Source organism: Delphinapterus leucas, chromosome 11, assembly GCF_059928025.1.
Source record: "Delphinapterus leucas isolate spDelLeu-1000000601 "Yukka" chromosome 11, BTC_Dleu_Yukka2, whole genome shotgun sequence".
Lineage (NCBI taxonomy): Eukaryota > Metazoa > Chordata > Mammalia > Artiodactyla > Monodontidae > Delphinapterus > Delphinapterus leucas.
In genome coordinates, this window is record NC_143139.1 from 88,963,961 (window position 1) to 88,984,014 (window position 20,054).

At 46.8% G+C, this 20,054-nt stretch overlaps 1 protein-coding gene across 2 annotated transcripts in view; it reads right to left on the reverse strand.

Annotated features, from left to right (window-relative positions):
* The window catches only part of LARGE1 (LARGE xylosyl- and glucuronyltransferase 1), a 590,997-nt gene that overhangs the window by 285,794 nt on the left and 285,149 nt on the right, over positions 1 to 20,054 (reverse strand). For both annotated transcript variants that reach the window (XM_022599798.3, XM_089921262.1), the window contains exon 4: positions 13,317 to 13,399. In XM_022599798.3, coding sequence (XP_022455506.1) covers positions 13,317 to 13,399 — 83 coding nt within the window. The remainder of the gene's footprint in view (positions 1 to 13,316; positions 13,400 to 20,054) is intronic.

A 20,054-nucleotide genomic window follows, 5' to 3' on the forward strand; every position in this document is an offset into this window, starting at 1 on the left:
AGCACTGCTGAATTTCTCCATGGTACCCGTTGCGTGAACACTGCAAACTCTCCTATTAAACGATCTATACTCAGAAGGAAGCGGCATGCCTGCCTTACAGCTTCCCTGGAAGCCCTATAGGCAGCTTCCCTATAAGAAGCTGCCAGCAGTCCTAGGTGATGACTGGTGGCATGAGGGAGTGATGGTGTATTTGTTCATTGGCCAGTGACTTACCTGGATGCTAAGCCAGAGACAGATAGACAGCCACCTGGAAGTCAGAGGGTCCCTTTGGCCCTCAGTGTTGGCACAGTCATCCCCCTCTCCCACGAGCCGCGGCGGGAGTCTTACGTATCAAGCATGAATGAAGATAAATCTGTATAACTGTCAGCTTGCATTTTTATCCACAGTAGAGAGATGGCTTAATTTTAGACATGGGGTAACAATACCAAACAGATCAAGATACTCACATTTGCCCCAACGCATCACGTTTTCCACACATCTGTATCTTTGTCTGGGCTGTTCCTTCTCCCTGGGATACTCCCCTGATACTTGGAGGTCCCTGAGTACCTGTTCTTCCTTTCAAACTCCCTTTGTCAGTCATCTCCTCCTCAAAGCCTTCTGTGAGCCCATCTTCATCCCTCCCTTTTCCTGCTAACTGGGCACCTCAAATGAAAAGCTAATCTACCACTTCCAGCGAAGCACTGGGTGGTACAAGTTCAAACACCTGGCTCCTTCTCTCCACCGCGAGGCCTCTGAGAACAGGAACCATCTTTTCATCACCACCCCCAGGGCCCAGCAGAGAGCATGGCAAGTAATGGGTGCTCAAGAAACACTGGTACAACAGGGGAAGAAAGCCAGCGCCCTCCTTCCCTGTCACCGGTCACATTCCCGTAAGAAGTAAAAGCTGATGGCACGCTTGCATCAACGGTTCAGGGCCGGCGCTCTGCTCCAGGACATCTGGGTCAGAACCCTGGCTGCATTAATGACTAACCGAGTGACCGAAAGCATGTGACTTCAGCTCTCTATGCCTCAATTTCTTCCTTTCAATTCAGAAACAATAATGGTAAGTAAGCAGCAGTACACTGGGTAATTGTGACAATTAAGTGATGTATATAAAGCACTTAGCAAATACCTGGCGTGTAATATTTCAACATATGCTAACAATTGGTGTGGTCTGCATGTTCATTGCCTCCAACCCCAAATTCATAACCCCTAAGGTGATGATACCAGGAGGTATGGCCTTTGGGAGGTATTTAGGTCACTAGGGAAGAGTCCTCCTTCCTTATAAGGGGTTAGTGCCCTTATAAAAGAGGCCCTCTTGTTTTTTTGACCACATGAGAACACAGAGAGAAGTCTTCAGTCTGTAATCAGGAAGTTGGCCCCCAGCCAGAGTCAGGCCATGCTGGTGCCATGACCTTGGACTTCCCAGCCTCTAGAACTGAGAAAAAAAAATACATGTCTCTTGTTTATGAGCCACACAGTTTGTGCTATTTTGGTATAGCTGCCTGAACCGACTAGGACAACTATTACCAACACTAACTTATGAAACTGTTATTTTCTCCACTGCTTTTGCATCACTTTTCAAATAAAGTATTTTCAATTAATTCTTCCATTCACAGACAAAAAATGAGTTGAATGAACAAACACCCAACAAAGAGCTATCAAGCAGCAAGTAAGGCAGAATAGGGATTTAGGCAATGAATGAGCTCAGAGTCCTCTCTTCAGGCAGCAATCAATCTGGCAGAGACAGAGAAAGAATACTAATAACCACATAAACGTTAGAACACCGGTGTCGTGCTGTAACACTGGACTACACACACGGCCGCAAAGTTTGGGAATGGCACAGCTCCCAGGGAGCCACCTGAAGACACTGACGTGGACGGTGAGTGAAGGTACTCCTGGAGCTGGAGAGTGAACAACTTGCACAACTGTGCAGGACGGTTCCACAGGAGGAACACACATGCCACTGGAGTATAAGGGTGGGAGAGACCACTTCTCACTAGTGGGGAATCTAGGAAGTGTCCATGGATGATGTGGCAAGTAAACCGGACCTCTGGATGCAAAAAGATGGAGGATAGAGGAAGGCATTCTGCAGGAGGTAACAGAATAAGGAAAGGAACGGAGGTGGGAAAGTCCACCGTATGTCAGTGAAAGAACAATAGTCTTATTTGAGTGGATCACACAACAACGTTTATTGAACACCTAGTGTATGCCCAGAACGGGGAGGAAAAAAAGAAGAGAGAGACAATATTAACAACAGGAAGACAGCCAGACAAGGTCTGGGGAGCTCAGCAGGCAGCAGATTGAAGTTGTAATTCAGGAGGTTAATCTAGTTACCGAGCAGATGAACCAGCGTGGGTAAGAGGAACAGGCTCTCAGAGGAGGACGGTGCAAGCATTTTTTTTTTTTTTTTTTTTTGCGGTACGTGGGCCTCTCACTGTTGTGGCCTCTCCCGTTGCGGAGCACAGGCTCTGGACGCGCAGGCTCAGCGGCCACGGCTCACAGGTCCAGCCGCTCCGCGGCATGTGGGATCTTCCCGGACAGGGGCACGAACCTGCGTCCCCTGCATCGGCAGGCGGACTCTCAACCACTGCGCCACCAGGGAAGCCCCGGTGGAAGCATTTGTATGAGGCTTTCCCCCTCTTCTGCATTCTTCCTCTGGTCTATTTAAAGCATCTCTCCAGAAGGGAGTGTAACTCCAGAAAGACACTGGGCTCCTCTTTAGGGCTAAACTAGGTGTTTGCATTGTCAAAGGGGTCAGTGAGCCTCATTAGACAACTAAGAAAACGCTTAATCTGAGGACACACAGTCCTCAGCTCAGGGGACCACCAGGACCCTGACAGTTTGCTGACCCCCTCAGTAATCCAATGCGGTCTAGCCAGCAGTAGCTCACGTCTCCTCGTGGGGAGGATGAACACCTGGAGGGGCTCTGCTAATGCTCCACCTTGGGAACCATCACAAGGATGTGGGTCCCGTTAACCGCACCTCCAGCGGCCACGAGGAAAGCACCTGAAAGCATGGCCCAGACCACTTTTCACAGAGCCCCTGTGTAAGCCAGAATGTCGCCCTTGAGTGTTAACTTCTGAATCCGGCTGCCAACCAGATGGTCCCACTTCATATCCCATGGGCCCCTTGGAATCAAGACGACCCAATTACAACCCTCCTAACAAACCAAGAATGTCAGCTCCATGGGGACAGGGACCTGGTTGGTCATTCACTGGTGTATCCCACCCCCTGGAACAGCGCCTGACATATTAAATAGGGGCTCGTGTTGTCCTCTCTTGGCCCCTTACACATGTCTGTCCTCCTGAATTCCCTGCCTGAGTGAATGGTGCACCATTCACCCACACTCACAAGCTAGAAATGGGACTGTCACCTGGGCTCCTTCCCCGCCCACGTCCCACACACCCAGTCAACCGCAAGTCCCCAGAGGCAGCATTAGTCTCATGGTTGGGGCTTTGAAGCCAAACCGCCTGGCTGCTTCTTATCTAGGTCCTGTCACAAATGATGTGACCTTGAGTAAGCTTTTTAACCTTAGTCTCAGTTTCCAAATCTGTAAAATGGGGTTGATGTTGATGGCTCCTACCTCATAGTTACTGTCCGATGAACTGAGTTAAAATATATAAAGGACTTAGAAGGGTGACTCACAGGCAGTAAGGACTTCATAAATATTAGCTATTATTATCCCAACTAACCTTCAGGAACATCTTATGAATATATTCACCCCTTCTCTCCCTGATCTCTGAGCTTGCTCCCTCCAATAGCTCATCCATACTGTCAGCCCTGAACTCTCTAAAATGATCACATGATCCCCTGCTCACCATACAGCCTTGCGCCTGGAGCTAACCGGACCTTCAATGAGCTCCCCCTGTCCCCCTGTCCATGCTCATGCCTCCCCACTCCCTCCTGCACTCCAGACACTGTCCTCCGCAGACCTGCATATGGCCACGTCTTATCCCTCCTTCAAGAATAAACCGAAGTGTCACCTCTTCAAGGAAGCCCTCCATGGCTACTCTACCCAAAATGTCCCTCTCCCTCCCCATCACTCCCCACCCCACTGCCCTGTTTGGCTTCTGTCTAGCACTGACTAGTATTAGAAATCTCCATCTTCATTGGCAGATCTATTTCCACACTCCACTAGAATGTGAGCTGTCTAGGGTAGAGATTCTCTCGTTTCACAAAGCACCTACTCTCTCGTTAACCCCCTCTACAACCCCAGTGCCTAGAAAGTGCCTGGCCGTGAGTCAGGTCCAGGACTTGGCCACGTTCTCCCACAGGCTGTGTTCACGCTGTCGTGGCTTCCACAACCGCCTACACGTTGCCACACTTCCTGCTTCCAGCCTTCTGTTCTCAGTTTAGACGCCACGGCTCCAAGGAAGCCATTCCACAGAGTCAGATGCCCTTTCTTAGTGCCTCCCACTGATATCAGAGCTCAAAACTTAGATCTTTGCAACTGTTCCCTGTTAGATGGAGTCTGGGCCCTGGAAGCTCCATTTTGTTGATGATCTTTTCCTCAGATTTTTAACAGTTCCTTGTAGATATAATCATCCAGTGATTGTTTTTTGCAAGAATGAATGAACGGACAAATGAATAATTACCAGAGAGAACCAAATTCCCTCAGAGTGGACACAATTACCTGGAAATTAGGTGTAGAGGCACTTAGAAGAAAATGTGAGAGTAAATCTTTAATTTGGGGTTAGGTGATGGTTTCTTAGATATGACATCTAAAGCTCAAACAACAAAAGAAAAACAGATAAATTGGTCTTCAAAATTCAAAACTTTTGTGCTTCAGAAAACACCATCAAGAGAGTGAAAAAAGACAGCCCCAGAATGGGAGAAAATACCTGCAAAGCATATGTCTGATAAGGGACTTAAAACCAAGAATGTGTAAAGACCTTTTACAAGACAAAGACAAGTTAGCAGGTTAAAAACGGAGCAAAGGATCTGAATGGTCATTTCTTGGAGAAGATGTACAAATGCCAATAAGCACAGGAAACGACGCTCAACATCACTAGTCACTAGGGAAATGCAAATCAAAACTCAGACACCACTTCCCACCCACTAATGGCTAAAATAAAGAGACAGATGATAACAAGTGTTGGTAAAGATACGGAGATACTGGAACTCTCATTTGTTACTTGTGGAATTCTAAAATGACTGTAGCTGCTTTGGAAAACTGTTTTGCAGTTTCTCAGAAAACTGAGCAAAGTTACCATTGCTGAGTTATCCAGCAATTCCACTCCTCGTTATATATGAAAAAGTATGAAAACATATATTCACACAAAAGCCTGAACACGAACATCCAGAGTAGCATTATTCATAATAGTCAAAAAGTAGAAACAACGCAAACGGCCACCAACTGACAAATAAACAAAATGTGGTACATGCATACAATGGAATATTACTAGGCAACGAAAAGGAATGAAGTACGGACACGTGCTACAACATGGATGAACCTTGAACACATTATGCTACGTAGGAGAAGCCAGTCACAAAAGACCAGAGAGTACATGATCCTGTTGATATGAAATGTCCAGAACAAACACATCCGTGAAAACAGAAAGTAGACTAGTGGTTGCCAGGGGATGGAGGGAGGGGGAAATGGGGAGTGACTACTAATACATATGGGTGTTTCTTTACAAGTTGAAGAAAATGGTCTAATGTTAGTGGTAACAGCTGTGCAACTCTAACTGTACGAAAAACCACTTTTCAAGAGTGAATTTCATGGTATGTGATTTACACCCCAATGCTGACTTACTGGCCTGAGATGTGGAGTGATGGTCTGACCTATGAGTTTGGGAGAGGGATTGAGGCCTGGTCTGTTCAGCTGTCTCTGGGCTTCTTTCTTGGTGAACTGCGTTTTTCAGTAAGTCATTTGCCCAGGTGGGGAAGGCCTGCAGTTGTCCCGGTTGGCTCAGACTGTAAGTAAACCCAATTCATGAGGCCAAAAAAGAACTCACAATTGAAAGAACATCCCACGATTCAGGACTAACAGCAGTAGAGGTGGTATTTCATTCTCCAGGTGTCACTTCTGAGCCTTATTTTGCAATTGGCTCCTAACTCAGGAAGGTAAAAATGTTTTAAAGATAGAGGCCTCCAATTCCCCAAATCAGCCAGAGGTGATGAGCCTCCATCCTATTCTCTGTTGTCCAGAGGTAAATTAGCAAGAGTTAGACAGATGTTAAGAACATATTTACGCCAAAATGAGTTTCATAAACTGAAGACAGTAAGAACTCATTCAGAAAAATCACAAAAGGAATAACTTTCTTAATATATGATTCAATGTTATTTAATTTTACATCTAGATAACATCCGAAAGAGTCTTTTATACCAGTCCACCGGTTACGTATGCATTTTGGGAGCACTGCTTTAAGCCCGTGAGAAAAGGCTTCTACATGAACAGGCAAGCTTGAGTACACATCTTCAAATACAATGGGGTCCACTTGGTTGGGTTCAAGCAACACAGACACTAGGTCTGTTCTAATTCAGACCAGATCACACTTTTTTAACAAAGAAGGGAGCAAGTGCATGCTTCATCTCCACCACAGTGTGCAGATTTTGCTCATAATGAGCAATGCTCCTGCTCTCTCTGGTTTCCTTAACTGCTCCCCTGTTCCAGGCTGGGATGCAATAAATATGGTAATACAAAGAGGCAAAGATGATTAAACCCTAGCTTTCTCCCTGCTATTCCTTTCTTATTTTGTCAGGAATGTGCCACAGCCCCTGTAAGGCAATCCAAGGTCTGTTTTTTATTAAAATATACAAGGACAGCTGAGTTGAAATAATCCTTAATTATTAAGGTTACAATGGAATTGCAGTTTTAGAAAAAGAAAGAGCCTGTGACAGCAACTCGAATGCTCAGTGAATCTGTTACACTGAGAGATGTAAATGGAACTCACTGCAGAAAACCATAGCAGCCAGAATGAGGGTTTTTCAGTGTGAGTTCTTGGTTTGGGGGAGGACAAGTGGCCTTGATAATGTGGGAAGAATCGAGGACAAGTCAGTATTCATGTCAGAAAAGCTCTCCAGGGGAGAACAGAGCAAATCAAAGGCCTCATGGTGTAGTAAAAGCAGCATGGATTCCAGGGTTGGCCGGAGCCAAGGCTAGAAACCCAGGAGCATCACTTATTCACCTGTGACCTTGATCAAGCTATTTAATAACCTCTCTGAGCCTCAGTTTCCTCATCCATTTGTGGGAGTAACGGCAGCCACTGTACAGGGTTGGGATGAAGGTCAAATACAATGACCTATCCTTGGCATCTGAACTATACGAATTCTTTTTGGTTTTACATATACATGCGTGACTAAAGAGCATAGATCTTTTACCTGTTCACAGTTTCTACAGTCCTTGCTGTTTTTCTCCCTGAACTTTAGCGAGGTAAAATTGACAAATAAAAATTGTATATATTTAAGGTGTACATTAAATACTTTGAAAACATTAAAGGTGATATTTTTATACATGTATACATTGTGAAATCATCATCGCAATCAAGCGAATTAACACATCCATTGCCTCACATAGTTACCATTTTCTTTTCCTTCCTCCATGCGATTTTCTTAAGTCTTACTAGAACACTAATGTCCAGGCCTTTAAAACCACTATTTATACTTATCACCTCAAAAATACATACCTGGGGGGGAATGAGGATGATAATGAAAATCACAGGAGTAATAATAATGTCTACATGGTCACCCAAAATGATGAATGAAAATAAAAATAAGAAAATGATACTCAAAATGGTAACTTCTCAAGAGCTCAGACTCTGAAGCTAGACTGACTGGGTCCAAACCCGGCCCTGCCCCTCCTCTCTGTGACCCTGAGCCTTGACTTCACATATGGATCCTCAGTTTCATCATCTATAAAATGGGGATACCAGTAACCACACCATGGAACTACATGAACATTCAATGCATTCATATCTGAAAAACACTCAGAACACAGCCTGATGTAGAATGAGAACTACCTTCCTATTTGTTAAATAAATAAAAGACATAAATGTTTCACATCGATTACCTCTTTTGATATTCACAACAGGGCTCTATGAGAGGCTGGGGGGCAAGGCAAAGCTCCAAGAAGTACAGTGACCTGCTGGTTCACCAGCTCACAGATGGAAAGTCCAGAATCAGAACCTACTTCTGGTTTCTTTTACTTAAATCCTAGGTTCCTCCCTTCAAAACCTGGAAACTGCTTCTATAACAAGTTTAAGCCTGAATAAGCAATAAGACAATTAGAGGCAGACACTGGTCATGAAGATGCTGTTTTATCCTCTCTGTTCTTGAGGGGCACAAGTAAAGCTTAAAAAAAAAAAAAGGACAGGCGCGCGTACACACACACACACACACACACACACACACACACACACACAAAACCCCAGCTGTTTGACATGTAAAGTAAGGCAAATCACCCAGCTTCTTCCTGCCAACAGGGCTGTGGAGTAACAGTTAAGTAGATCACCCCAGCAAACGAATATTAAATGTTTACAAGCTGGTCCACCTTCCTGCCCAGGAGGTAAGCACTTAGTGACTAAGTGAATATATATACTTTTTCCTCTGCTTACTAAAAGCTCGGTTTCCTTGAAGAGCAGCTATACTTCCCGGTTTATCTGCAACTGGGTTTGCAGTTACAGGCATCCCCCCAACTTTTCTTCAAATAGTCTCCCATCTAGGTGACACAGACACATATTGTGTTATTTTCTACTAGGTAAACCTTTGCTCACATTTATTTTGTATTTATTTTTCTCATCCTCCTTTTTTCTTCATCATAGAGGGTACAGAGTAAGATGACCAAAAATATATATAAAGAGAAAACAAAACCAAGATCATCTGTATTTCTACCACCCCAGGCACAATATACAAGAATTCCATTTTTCATGTATGTTTTGCTATTCTTTCACCCCCTGTAGTATTTCAACCATGTATATGTGTATCTGTATGCATGCCACACGTGTGCATGTATTTATATAGTGGAACGATGTTATGCATGAGTTTTTGTGTGTGTGTGTGTGTGGGTGGGTTTTTTTTGCGGTATGCGGGCCTCTCACTGTTGTGGCCTCTCCCGCTGCGGAGCACAGGCTCTGGACGCGCAGGCTCAGCGGCCATGGCTCACGGGCCCAGCCGCTCCGTGGCATGTGGGATCTTCCCGGACTGGGGCACGAACCCGTGTCCTCTGCATCGGCAGGCAGACTCTCAACCGCTGCACCACCAGGGAAGCCCTATGCATGAGTTTTTGAACTGTGTTGTCACTCACCTTATATCATAAAATATCACTTGTCCATGTTATGACATACTTTTTACAACCAACTAAGAATATGGTTTACTATAAGAGGACATTCCATTATTTAGACTTACTGTTTAAGTGTTATTTGAATTTTTATGATCATAAGCAATATTTTGCAAAAACTTTTTTCTGTAATTAGCATTATCCTTTTAAGACAGACTCCCTAAAGCAGTCATAGGGTAAATGTCTTGGTCATAATACTATGAACTTTCTTCTAAAAGGTTATAGCCATTTTTTAGTGCAAGCATCAGCATATAAGAGTGCCCATAATACTTTTACTATCTTTTAAAATATAGTGTGCCCACTGTCACTAAGCATGCTGCAGAAGCAAAACTGATTTGATGTGACGAAGCAAACCTTCAATGAAATTTTGCTAAAAATCTTGTCTGGAAAATAAATCTAATTACTGTAATTAACAGTGAAAGCCAAAAGAAGCATCCTGCACCACTATATTAACATTAGGAAGGTGCTCCATTTGTCAAAGTATTTTATAATCAAGTACTAGTTAATCCTCACGGTGTACTTTGGAAACAATGAAGCTATTTATAGCTGGGCTTTCTGAGCTGAATGTCTTTCAAAGGTCCTTTTGTCTTGATATCTCAAATCATTGTCACCAGCATATCAATTCACAGAATAATTCTCATCTGTAGAATTTCAAGGATGGGAGGGACTTAATTGGCTATTCGGTCCAAAGAGATCAAGTAGTCACTGAGGTGGGGTGTAGAATGTTCCTGCCACATACTGAGAGTTTACTTTCTTCTCAAGTCCCCATGCCTCCATGAGAGCATGGCATGCCATCAGCAGCTGATAATAAAACTACTGCTATGTTTTAAAATTTATTTATTATTTTATTTATTTATTTTTGGCTGCGTTGGGTCTTCGTTGCTGCGCACAGGCTTTCTCTAGATGCGGTGAGCAGGGGCTACTCTTCGTTGCGGTGCGCGGGCTTCTCATTGCAGTGGCTTCTCTTGTTGTGGAGCGCGGGCTCTAGGGGCGCGGGCTGCCGTAGCTGTGGCACGTGGGCTCAGTAGTTGCGGCGCACGGGCTTAGTTGCTCTGTGGCATGTGGGAATCTTCCTGGATCAGGGCTCGAACCCATGTCCCCTGCGTTGGCAGGCGGATTCTTAACCACTGTGCCACCAGGGAAGCCCACTACTGCTATTTTTAAATTTAACATCTTTGTGCTTCAGCTACTGTAGAAGTAAAAGTTTATACTCAACAGGATTCTTACGATTTCAACAACTATTGGAATTATTTAGGTTTTATGACCTTAAATGTGCCATAATCGAGAAAGAGCACGATTACCTGGAATCGTGCAAATACTCTTCTCTAAAGAGTGGGCTTTATTTTTTCAATCAGGGAGGGACCCGAGTTCTTTAGTGGAGACAAGGAATAAACACATAAAGGCTGAGAACCACTCATCTGATTCGATGCTTAGCCTACAGAATGCCTGGTTTCAAGGGGCAGATGAAGGCTGCAGAACCGTGAGTCTCCAAAGTGCACAGAAGCCGTGGTGTCGGGAAAGGGCCCCTCTTCATTCGGCATTCCCATCTCCTCCTCCAATGTACAACTGAAATCACAGTGGCGACCGGACAGAGCTACAAGGAGGACCCCTAGGGGAGCTACAAGGAGCACCCCTAGCAGTAACTGATCCCGTAATGTATTTGTTGGTTGTTCACCTCTCCCTGCTCCAGAAGGCAGTGAATCTGATGTTCTGCTAACCTGCCAGCCGACTGCAGGAAGGCCGGGGGCCCTGCAAGAACCAGCCACGTGAGTTCAGTACAAACAGCTGAGCTAAGAAGTGTTGTTTTCAACCAAGTCAGTTTTGGGGTGAACTGATTCCTAGCAAAAGCTAATCGATATACAAACTAAAGTGTCAGGAGCGAGATGATGTGCTGAACATCACTGAGCTCCACGGCGGCCGGAATGTGAAGTCGAACTAAATCTGGGCTCGTAAGTAACTGGTTGAATTAACACTCTTCAGGTTATTTATTAACGCAGTCTCCTAGGTTCACTTATTAAACAAGCCAGCACTTGCTGAGCATATAATACATGTTAAGTACTCTGCTGAGATACTGGGAAAACAGGAAAAATAAGGCACGGTGTCTGTCTCCAGAAGCCCCAGATTCTACTACAGAAGATATAACATGAATATATAAATAAATTACAATGTAATAAATATAATGATAGAAAGATACACAGGGTATTATGGGCTGGTAGAAGGGGAGCCCCGACCCAGGCTTCCGGTTAGAAATGATGCCTACACAAAGGCTTCAAGGATAAAAGGAGTTTGCCAGACTGGGGTGGCAGGGAGAGGCAGGGGGAGGGGAGAAATGGGCAGAGAGAGCAGCAAGAGGAAAACAACAGGCAGGGCGCACCTTGGAGAGGGTGGGGACCTACCAGCGCATCAGTGCTGCTGGAGCGTGAAAACACAGCGAGGAGAAAGAGAACACTGCCGAGAATGATATCACATCCCGGACGGTCTGTGTGCCACAGTAAAGAGATTCGATTCTCTTCCCTCGACAAGGAGAAGCTAAGGAAAGGTTTTAGGAAATCAGATTTGCATGCCTGAAACATCATTCTGACACTAGGGAAGATAGGTCAGGGAGACAGAAAGCACAGCTGAGAGTACATGTAGACATAACTATGACAGTCACAGTGGGGATGGAGGAGAAGGGGTGGAAATGAAAATTACTTAGGAAGGAGGACCTCAAGGCATCAGTGATAGATGGGCTGGTTGGGGGACTGAGAGAGGAAGAGGACACAAGATGAATCCCACTTTCGTGCAGGGTGGGTATGTCTTGGGTGTCCACCAACTCTGTCACCTCCATTTATGCTGTTGACAGATCTGGGTGTAAACCTTTACATTGATCACTGTTCAATTAAACTGTGGGAGCTTTTCATGACTGTTCCTACTGCTAAGACCCTTCTGGATCTTGCTGTGGTTATCTGATATATTTCCATGCTGTTCACTGCAGCTATGGATGAGCTTCATCCAAACCCTTGGTAAGGAAGCATGTTAGAGCAGAGCCCAAGGACACTGGCTGGAGCTGTAGGCCCAGTTCTGGATACACTCTGAACATAACTAGATATCAATCAAAATAGTGAGGGGACAGAAGAAAAGTGCCATGAAAAAGCATTATAAAAGCAAATGGCAGGAGTTTAACTTGGAGAACAGAGGACTCAGGAGGGACTGTCATTTCCAGGTGGAAGAGGAATCCATCCTTTGTATGACTGTCTCCATGGTGATGCACTAGCACCAATGGACTTCATCACACAATCTACCAGTTGGAAAAGTTCAGTTTGACATAAGGCAGGACTGTCTAATGGTCAGAAACACCCGGAGGTGGGATGGGCTACACTGGAATAGAATAAGCATCCTGTATTAGCTTGCTAGAACTGCCATAACAAAATGCCACAAACTGTGTGCCTTAAACAACTGGAATTTATTTTCTCTGGTTCTGAAGGTTAGGAGTCCAAAATCAAGGTGTCAGCAGGGTTGGTTTCTTCTAAGGTTTCTCCCCTTGGCTTGTAAACGGCTGTCCCTCTGTCCTCATCTTCTCTTCTTATAAAAACCTCAGTCATACTGGATTAGGGCCTACCTGTATGACCTCATTTTAACTTAATTACCTCTTGAAAGGCCCTATCTCCAAATACAATCACATTCTGACGCCCTGGAGTTTAGGATTCAAACAGATACAATTTAGGGGGACACAATTCAGTCCATAACACAACTTGTCAACAGGGAAGTGTAAATGGAGGTATGGTGAGTGTCAGGTAGGGGAAGGCAATGAAGAAACTGAAGTAGCAAATCTGAAGTGTCCTTGAAGGTCCCTTAAGGTCTAAGAGCTACAATTCTAAACATTGGGAGAGGGCCCCTCATCACTGCTGTTAAACATTATTAACATGATAATCTCCCCAGGGTTTCAGACAATAATTACATTTTCATGGCAGCTTAAATGATTGATGAGAAATGTTGCTTTTATTTAACGCTTCCTGGAGGAAAGGCACAGGCTGACAGCTACACACGTGAGCCCACAGAGGACAACAGTCACGCTTACCTGTGAAACAGGACAGACTTCACCAAGGTGACAACATCCCGGCTGGCGTTGTATCCGGCACAGACAATGGCAACGTGGATTGTCTGGGAAGCAAAGAAAGCAGGGGGAGCAGTTAGATGGAGGAAGAGGACTTTGCTGGCGCTCTGGACCGCACGAAAAAGTGCCCTTATTTCTTGCTGGGATCATTGGGACACAAAAAGCATTGGCGGCAGCTGTGAAGAATAACTCGAGACAGTTTCATGAAGGCCTTTTTAATCGGTTTACGGAGCTATCGTCATTTGCAAACCATTAAGGCTCTTTTCAATTACATTTTGGGGATGAGAGAAATGGCAATTGGCTTGAACAGGTAAACAGTGAGTTCCGTGCCCCCACGTCTGCAGACCGTGACAACTGGTAACAAGAGAAGAGAAAGTAATACGCCCTGAAAGGATGAACTGACAATCGGGGATCTCAGACAGAGACGTGGTGGCTCAGAGTTTGGGAAACGTTCTCACAAGATGTCTCAGGTCAGGGGTAACCTGATAACAGAGCAGAGGGACCAACAAACACATATGGGCCCCAGCTGGGATGCCATTCAAGGAACCGAAGACTGGCAGAATCAATGGGACGAGGATGGGTCATCTCATCCAAGCACCCGAGAGCAATGGGCCCCAGTCTGTCCATTAACCAATCACTGTAACATGAGGGGCATGACACGTGTCCTGCAGGATGTCACGAAGGGAACTATGCCACGTGCAGAAATACAGCACACTGCAGTCCACTCATAACAAAAACGTCCTCAAGAGCTAAGCTTCCCAAACGGGGTGACTTGGCACCTTGGTGTGCCGTGAAATGAATTACAGGCGACGAAGACAGTCATCTCTTCAAGTGAGATCTCCAGGCAACCAGGCAGGGCTACCCCTCAGGCTTGGCTGCCCTCTGCTGCCAGCAATTTTTCCTATTCACCTCCTTGTACTATACAATCAACATCCTCTGTGGGAGCCACACTTGACAAAGATTGGAAAGTACTGCCCTAGGGCATCGCCTTTAGGAAGTTGCCCAGCCTCTCTCAGAACAGCTGGAAGAAACGGGGCGTTCCTGCCTCTCCATGTTGTCCTTTTACCAAAGCACAGCCTCCCTCGAATTGAAACCTGCCTATTAACACCCACTCCAGCCCTGCTCTGTCCTGGGAGTACTGCAGAACCAATATGTTCCCCAGGGCACCCAATACTGAAATTCGAGGGAGAGGTCTTGATAGGTGCCTCTTTGTTTTCAGAACCACACACATGGCCCTTCCTCCCAGGGCACAGCTCCCAGACTCCCTGCTATCCTCATGAGCCACTTCCAACTGCAGTGCAGTTCTGACATCCTGGTCACTGCCACACAGGCTTCCCCAGACCTACTTTCAGCACCGTGCCTCCTGACATCACCAAGGGAAGTTTAACCACCTCAAGGATAAACCAGCCAAGAGCCTGGAATGCACTTCCAAGACCGCTTCAACTCCAGTGAGCTTCACTGCACCTTGGCTACCCACTCTCAATGCCAGGAGCTGAACCTCAGTGTCACCCAGATCCTCATTTCGAGAAATCCTGAAATCACGGGTTCACCCACAGCTGCGGGATTCTCAGAGCCTCTCACCCCTGCACCTGCCCCTCTCCCCGTCCTGAAGAACCCCATTTCGCCCTGTGTACCAGGCTCTACCCTGTCTGACCCATCTTCTGTGCCCTTGGCTCCCTGACATGTTCAACCCCACACTCAATACACAAACCCCGACTCCTGGATCAGGGCTACAGGGTCCCTCCTCCAGATTTATACCTGGGGATCAAGAAGGAGGACGAGGGAAGATAAAGGAGACGAATAATCACCACACTAAGAGCTAATATTTATTGAGCAAATTATTACATTCCAGGTACTGTACTTAGCACACAGATTGCCAGATTTAGCTGTACAAGGCAAGTACAGTGTTACTATTTCAGTATTATAGATCAAGAAACAGGCTGAGAGATGGGATTGGAATTCTGCAAAAGAGATTCTTCACCCTGCTGGTGGTACATCAGCAACACACAAAAGATTTAAAAAATACACCCTGTGCCCCGGCCCCATCTCAGACCAATTAACAGTCTCCTATGCTCAAGATCTTAAAATACCCTGCTGGGAGGCGGTAGTTCTCAACAGGGGCTAATTTACTCCGCTCTGCCTCCCCCAGAACGGGCGTCTATGTCTGGACTCATTTTTGGTTGTCACTCCTGGGGGTGTGCAGGGCTACTGGTATCCGGTGGGTGGCGGCCAGGGATGCTGTTCAACACGCTACAATGCACAGGAGGCATGCCACCAAGACAATGATGCTGTGCAAAAGGTCCAGGTTTTCGGGATGGGGAGGGGGTGGGGGAGGCTAAGATCTCACGGGGCACCAAAGCCACCTTTCTCAAACTCATTTCTGCACGTGTCAACTTCTCCACCTGTAAAATGATGACAGCCCCGCTTATCTCCGGATAATATCTCCAAAAGACTCGGAATCAAAGCCTGTAATGTGGATGCAACTGTCACAGTCTAAATCATGAAGGAAACAGATAGGGAAACGCCTGCACATGGTAGACATAACCAGGGCGGGGATGAGAATGGTAAAAGCACGCTGAATCAGGCTCTTTGGAATTGCAAATATTTAAACACCTGGCCTCCGCGAGATGTCAAACTCTGTCTTGGCTTCAGGGTTCAGGGACGTTTTCAAATGGGCCCATTAAATGTAAGCACGAGCATGCACATTCTCAAACATTTTACATAATTTTCCAATCTCTTTAGTTTCATCCAGTACACCTGCCACCATGAATAAATTCCTCCTCTGGAGCTGCTGCGGCAGAGCGCTGCTACCCAGGAAAGCAGAAAATTGGAGTGTCACGAACACGCGCTTGGAAGAGTTCGGGGTGGTCCCAAATTTTGTGGGTGCAGAAGCGAATGGCAGGAGTGAGGCAGGGCTTGGGGTAGGAGCGGAGACAGTCTGGGAACAGGGATGAAGGTTCCTTGAAAGAGCAGGGGTGCACACATGGTCCTACCATGAGAACTTTCTGGTCTGAAGCTATGAAGTCCAGGTTTTCATGTTTCTCAATGTAGTGGCTTAAAGATGGTCACAGATACATGGACATTCCGACTCCCAAGGGGAAGGGTCTAAACATCAGATTCTGTGACCACTGGTCCACTTCTGCCCTATACTTGGTAGATGTCATACTTGCCTTTATTGGTCAAAAAGTCTGCAAGTAGTGCGACGATGCTCTTCTTGGCTCCTCTAGACACTCTCTACCCCTCTCCAACTGGCTCTGGTGCCCCAAGAGCCTGATTTTTAGACCGAATTAACTGGGTTCCTCCTGCTTCTGGTTCCTGGTTGAGTTTGGTCAATGGGAGACCCTAGCGGGAGTCCAAAGCCCCCCCCCCCCTTTATGTCCACTTCTTGCTGGGTTCCACAGGGCCTCCTGCCTGCACCTCTCGGGCCCAGGGGTCGTAGTGACTCCCTCGTGGGAGCTGTACCACCCTCGCTGGTTCCCCTTAACCCTGCATTAAACCCTCTCCACCTCTTTTGTGAGCATCCCCGTTTCCTGCCAAGACCAGACCAAATTCCAGTGATCCTCCCTCAGCACCCCATTTGTCCTGGTGGCTGGAAGGGAACCACAGATGATTTTGGAGCATCCACAGATATATCACCGATCCCTAAAATAAAACAAGGCAGGAGAGCACTTGAGAATGGATAAATTGTAGGTAGAAATTTTAAGGCACTCTGGAATTCCCTGGCAGTCCAGCGGTTAGGACTCAGTGTTTTCACAGCCGGGGCCGGGGTTTGATCCCTGGTCAGGGAACTAAGATCCTACAAGCCGTGTGGCACAGCCCAAAAAAAAAAAATTTACTTAAAACAAAATTTTACGGCTCTATACAAAATTCTCAGACACAGGGACCACAAGGCTCTTTCTAAGGAAGCCAGTAAAGCTTCCTGTTCAGTTACAGTGCCGCAAGCTGCACCCAAAGATACAGGTTAGAGTGCCAGAGCTAGGCTCTCATTCCCGATGCCACTGGGGTCAAGTGAGTGACCTTTACTTTTAGGGCCTGCAGGAAGAATTCAGACATGAGCAGAGTGTTTTTGGAGACTGATGTGCCAGGCACTGTGCTGGGCTCAAAGGATCAAAATGTCGATCAGCCTTCATCCCCCGGGTCAAGTGAAGAGAGAGGAAGAGCCAACCAGACAACCCCAGCAGGGACTGCAGAGACTTCTGTGGTGGCAAGCTCGGCGTCCCTGCCCCCAGAGTAGCCAGAAGCACCCCAGACCGAGCAGAGGCAGGGAGAGCTTCCAGGAAGAGAGGGCATTCTAGTAATGAGACCAGGGCAATACTCACTGCTGCTATTCAAGGTTAGCAGGGACTTATAACTGTGTGCTTGCCAGTCTCCATGTAACCTGAAAGAGAACTGCCCCCCAACAGGAAGAAATCCCCATAGGGCAGAACTAATCAACACTCCAGCCAGCCATGTGTCTACCAGCGACCCCATGAGCAGCGGCCCTGAAGGCCAGGCATTCTGCCTGGGGGCACAACGCAGTGAAAGCATCTCATGACCGGGAGCCTTTGGGAGCGGGAGGGGAAACCTATTTAAACGCTGGCATATGTGCGGAGGGGCTGGGGGAGTCAGGCTCGGCCCAGATTCTGGACTGCAGCTGCTGGAACGGGGGGTGGAGAGGCAGGACCTCCCAGAGGACAGATGCTCGCATGGCAGCCAGGGAGAGGCACACAGCTGGTGACAGAGGCAGGAGCCAGTTAGCTGGGAAAACCCAACAAGAGTGAAGAGACCTGGGTCTGAGCCATAACTTCAAAGCTGAGTCGCTGTGTGACCTTGGAGCAGTCGCTTAACATCCCTGAGCCTCACTGGCCCACCTGTAAAATGGAGATCAAACTGGACACTCCACTGTGTAGCTGGGGGGATCAGACAAGTAAGTGCAAGTAGGTGCACTATTGAACTGATGCTCGTTCATGTGACCGACTGCATACACAGCATAACGAGAAGGTGTTCATCATCCCCTGGCTTTAACCTCCTCGTCTGTAAAACAGGAACATAATACTACTTACCCTCAAGGGGTTGCTGAGGGAAAGTGGTCCTCAAAGTCTAACGTGCATCAGACTCCCTGGAGGGCTTGCTAACATAGAGCGCTGGGCCCCTCCTCCTGAGTTCCCCATTCAGGAGGTTCAGAGCAGCGGCCTGAGGATCCCCCGAATCCAGGTGACGCCAATACTGCTGGTCCAGGGACTCCGCCTGAGAACTGCTCTGTGTGTAAAGCACTTTGAAGACTGTCTCCGGTTAAACACTCCACAGATGTCAGCTGTGACTATGTTGGGAGAGGAGGAGGGGTCTTCGCAGAATCTGTTTCCGATACTCTCCCAGGAGGAAGCACCACCCCGCTTCTACAAGACAAGCAGAGGCACTGCTCCCGCACAGCCACCTCATTCTCCCACCGCCTTGGAATTTACGACTCTTCCGGGGTGATGAAAAGGCCAGGGGAGGAGAACACGGGACGCAGCTTCTCCTGCGCAAAAGCAAAGCCCTGGAAATCAGGACAGTGGCCCAGCTCTGCCTCTGGCCACCTGGGTGCCCTTGGGCAAACGACCTAACCTCTCTGATCCTCGGTGACTCCTTTATAAAAAGAGGGATTTAGAAATTCTATATACAGAGCTTTCCTAATACCCAGGATTTTCCAAAATTCAAGAGGAAGGAAGTGAGAGCAAATGAGTAACTGGTACAAGGCCTCAGCCAGTCAGAGGCAAAGGGGTGGAAGAACTCAGACTCCTGCCATTCGACCCACACAACTCGGCTCAGTAACACACATGTTAACTATTAAATTTTTAAAAATATATTGCTAACGTGCCACCTAAAATAATCTTACAAACTGCCCAGGCTCTACTCTCTTGGGAAACCACTGACCGAATTCTGTCTATTCCCTCAAAATACTGATCCACCGACCCAGAAGACAAAATTATTTCAACCCTGTAGAAAACAGAAGGAGACCCCTTCCAACTATAATGGAAGCCAAGTCATCAGGGGCTGCGTAAGGGGGCAGGTGGAACGCAGGGCCTACAGGGCCCGGTGAGAGGATGGGATGGGCCAACCCTCCAGGGGGTGGTGACTGCGTCCTCCGTGGCCAAGGCCCAATAAATGGACAACAAGGGAATGATCTCCCAGCATCCCCACCGGCATATTCCTGGTCTGCTTTAGGGTGGGTTTTCTTGTGTTATGAAGAGCATGATAAGCTGAGGAATCAGAAACCCAAGTATTTCGTGGAAGACATGTGAAAGGGTGAGACTGATTTTTGGGTGGGTCAAGAAGAGTTTAATTATTAGGGTAAACCCATGCCTGGGGCAGGTGGGTTGTCTAAATATAGCCCCGTATCCAGCACAGTTGACATATATCACAATCCCATCTATGGGGCCAATGGATGACCGGCCTGACCCCAAAAGTCTACACACCTTTGCCAAGTACTCAATCATTCTACAAGCGTGGAATGAGCACCTACTATGTACCAGGCTCAATTGTAGCTGCTGGGGATACAGCAGCAAGTGAAGGAGACTGAATCCTTGCCCCCCATCACGGGACACAGAAAATAAACAAACAAAGGCACATATAATTAAACTAAATAGAATGCTAGACGATGGTGAGTCTAGGAAGAAAAATTACGCAGGGGAGGAAGAGCGGCATGTGGATAGGCAGCTGGTGAGAAGGGCTAAGATTTTAAAG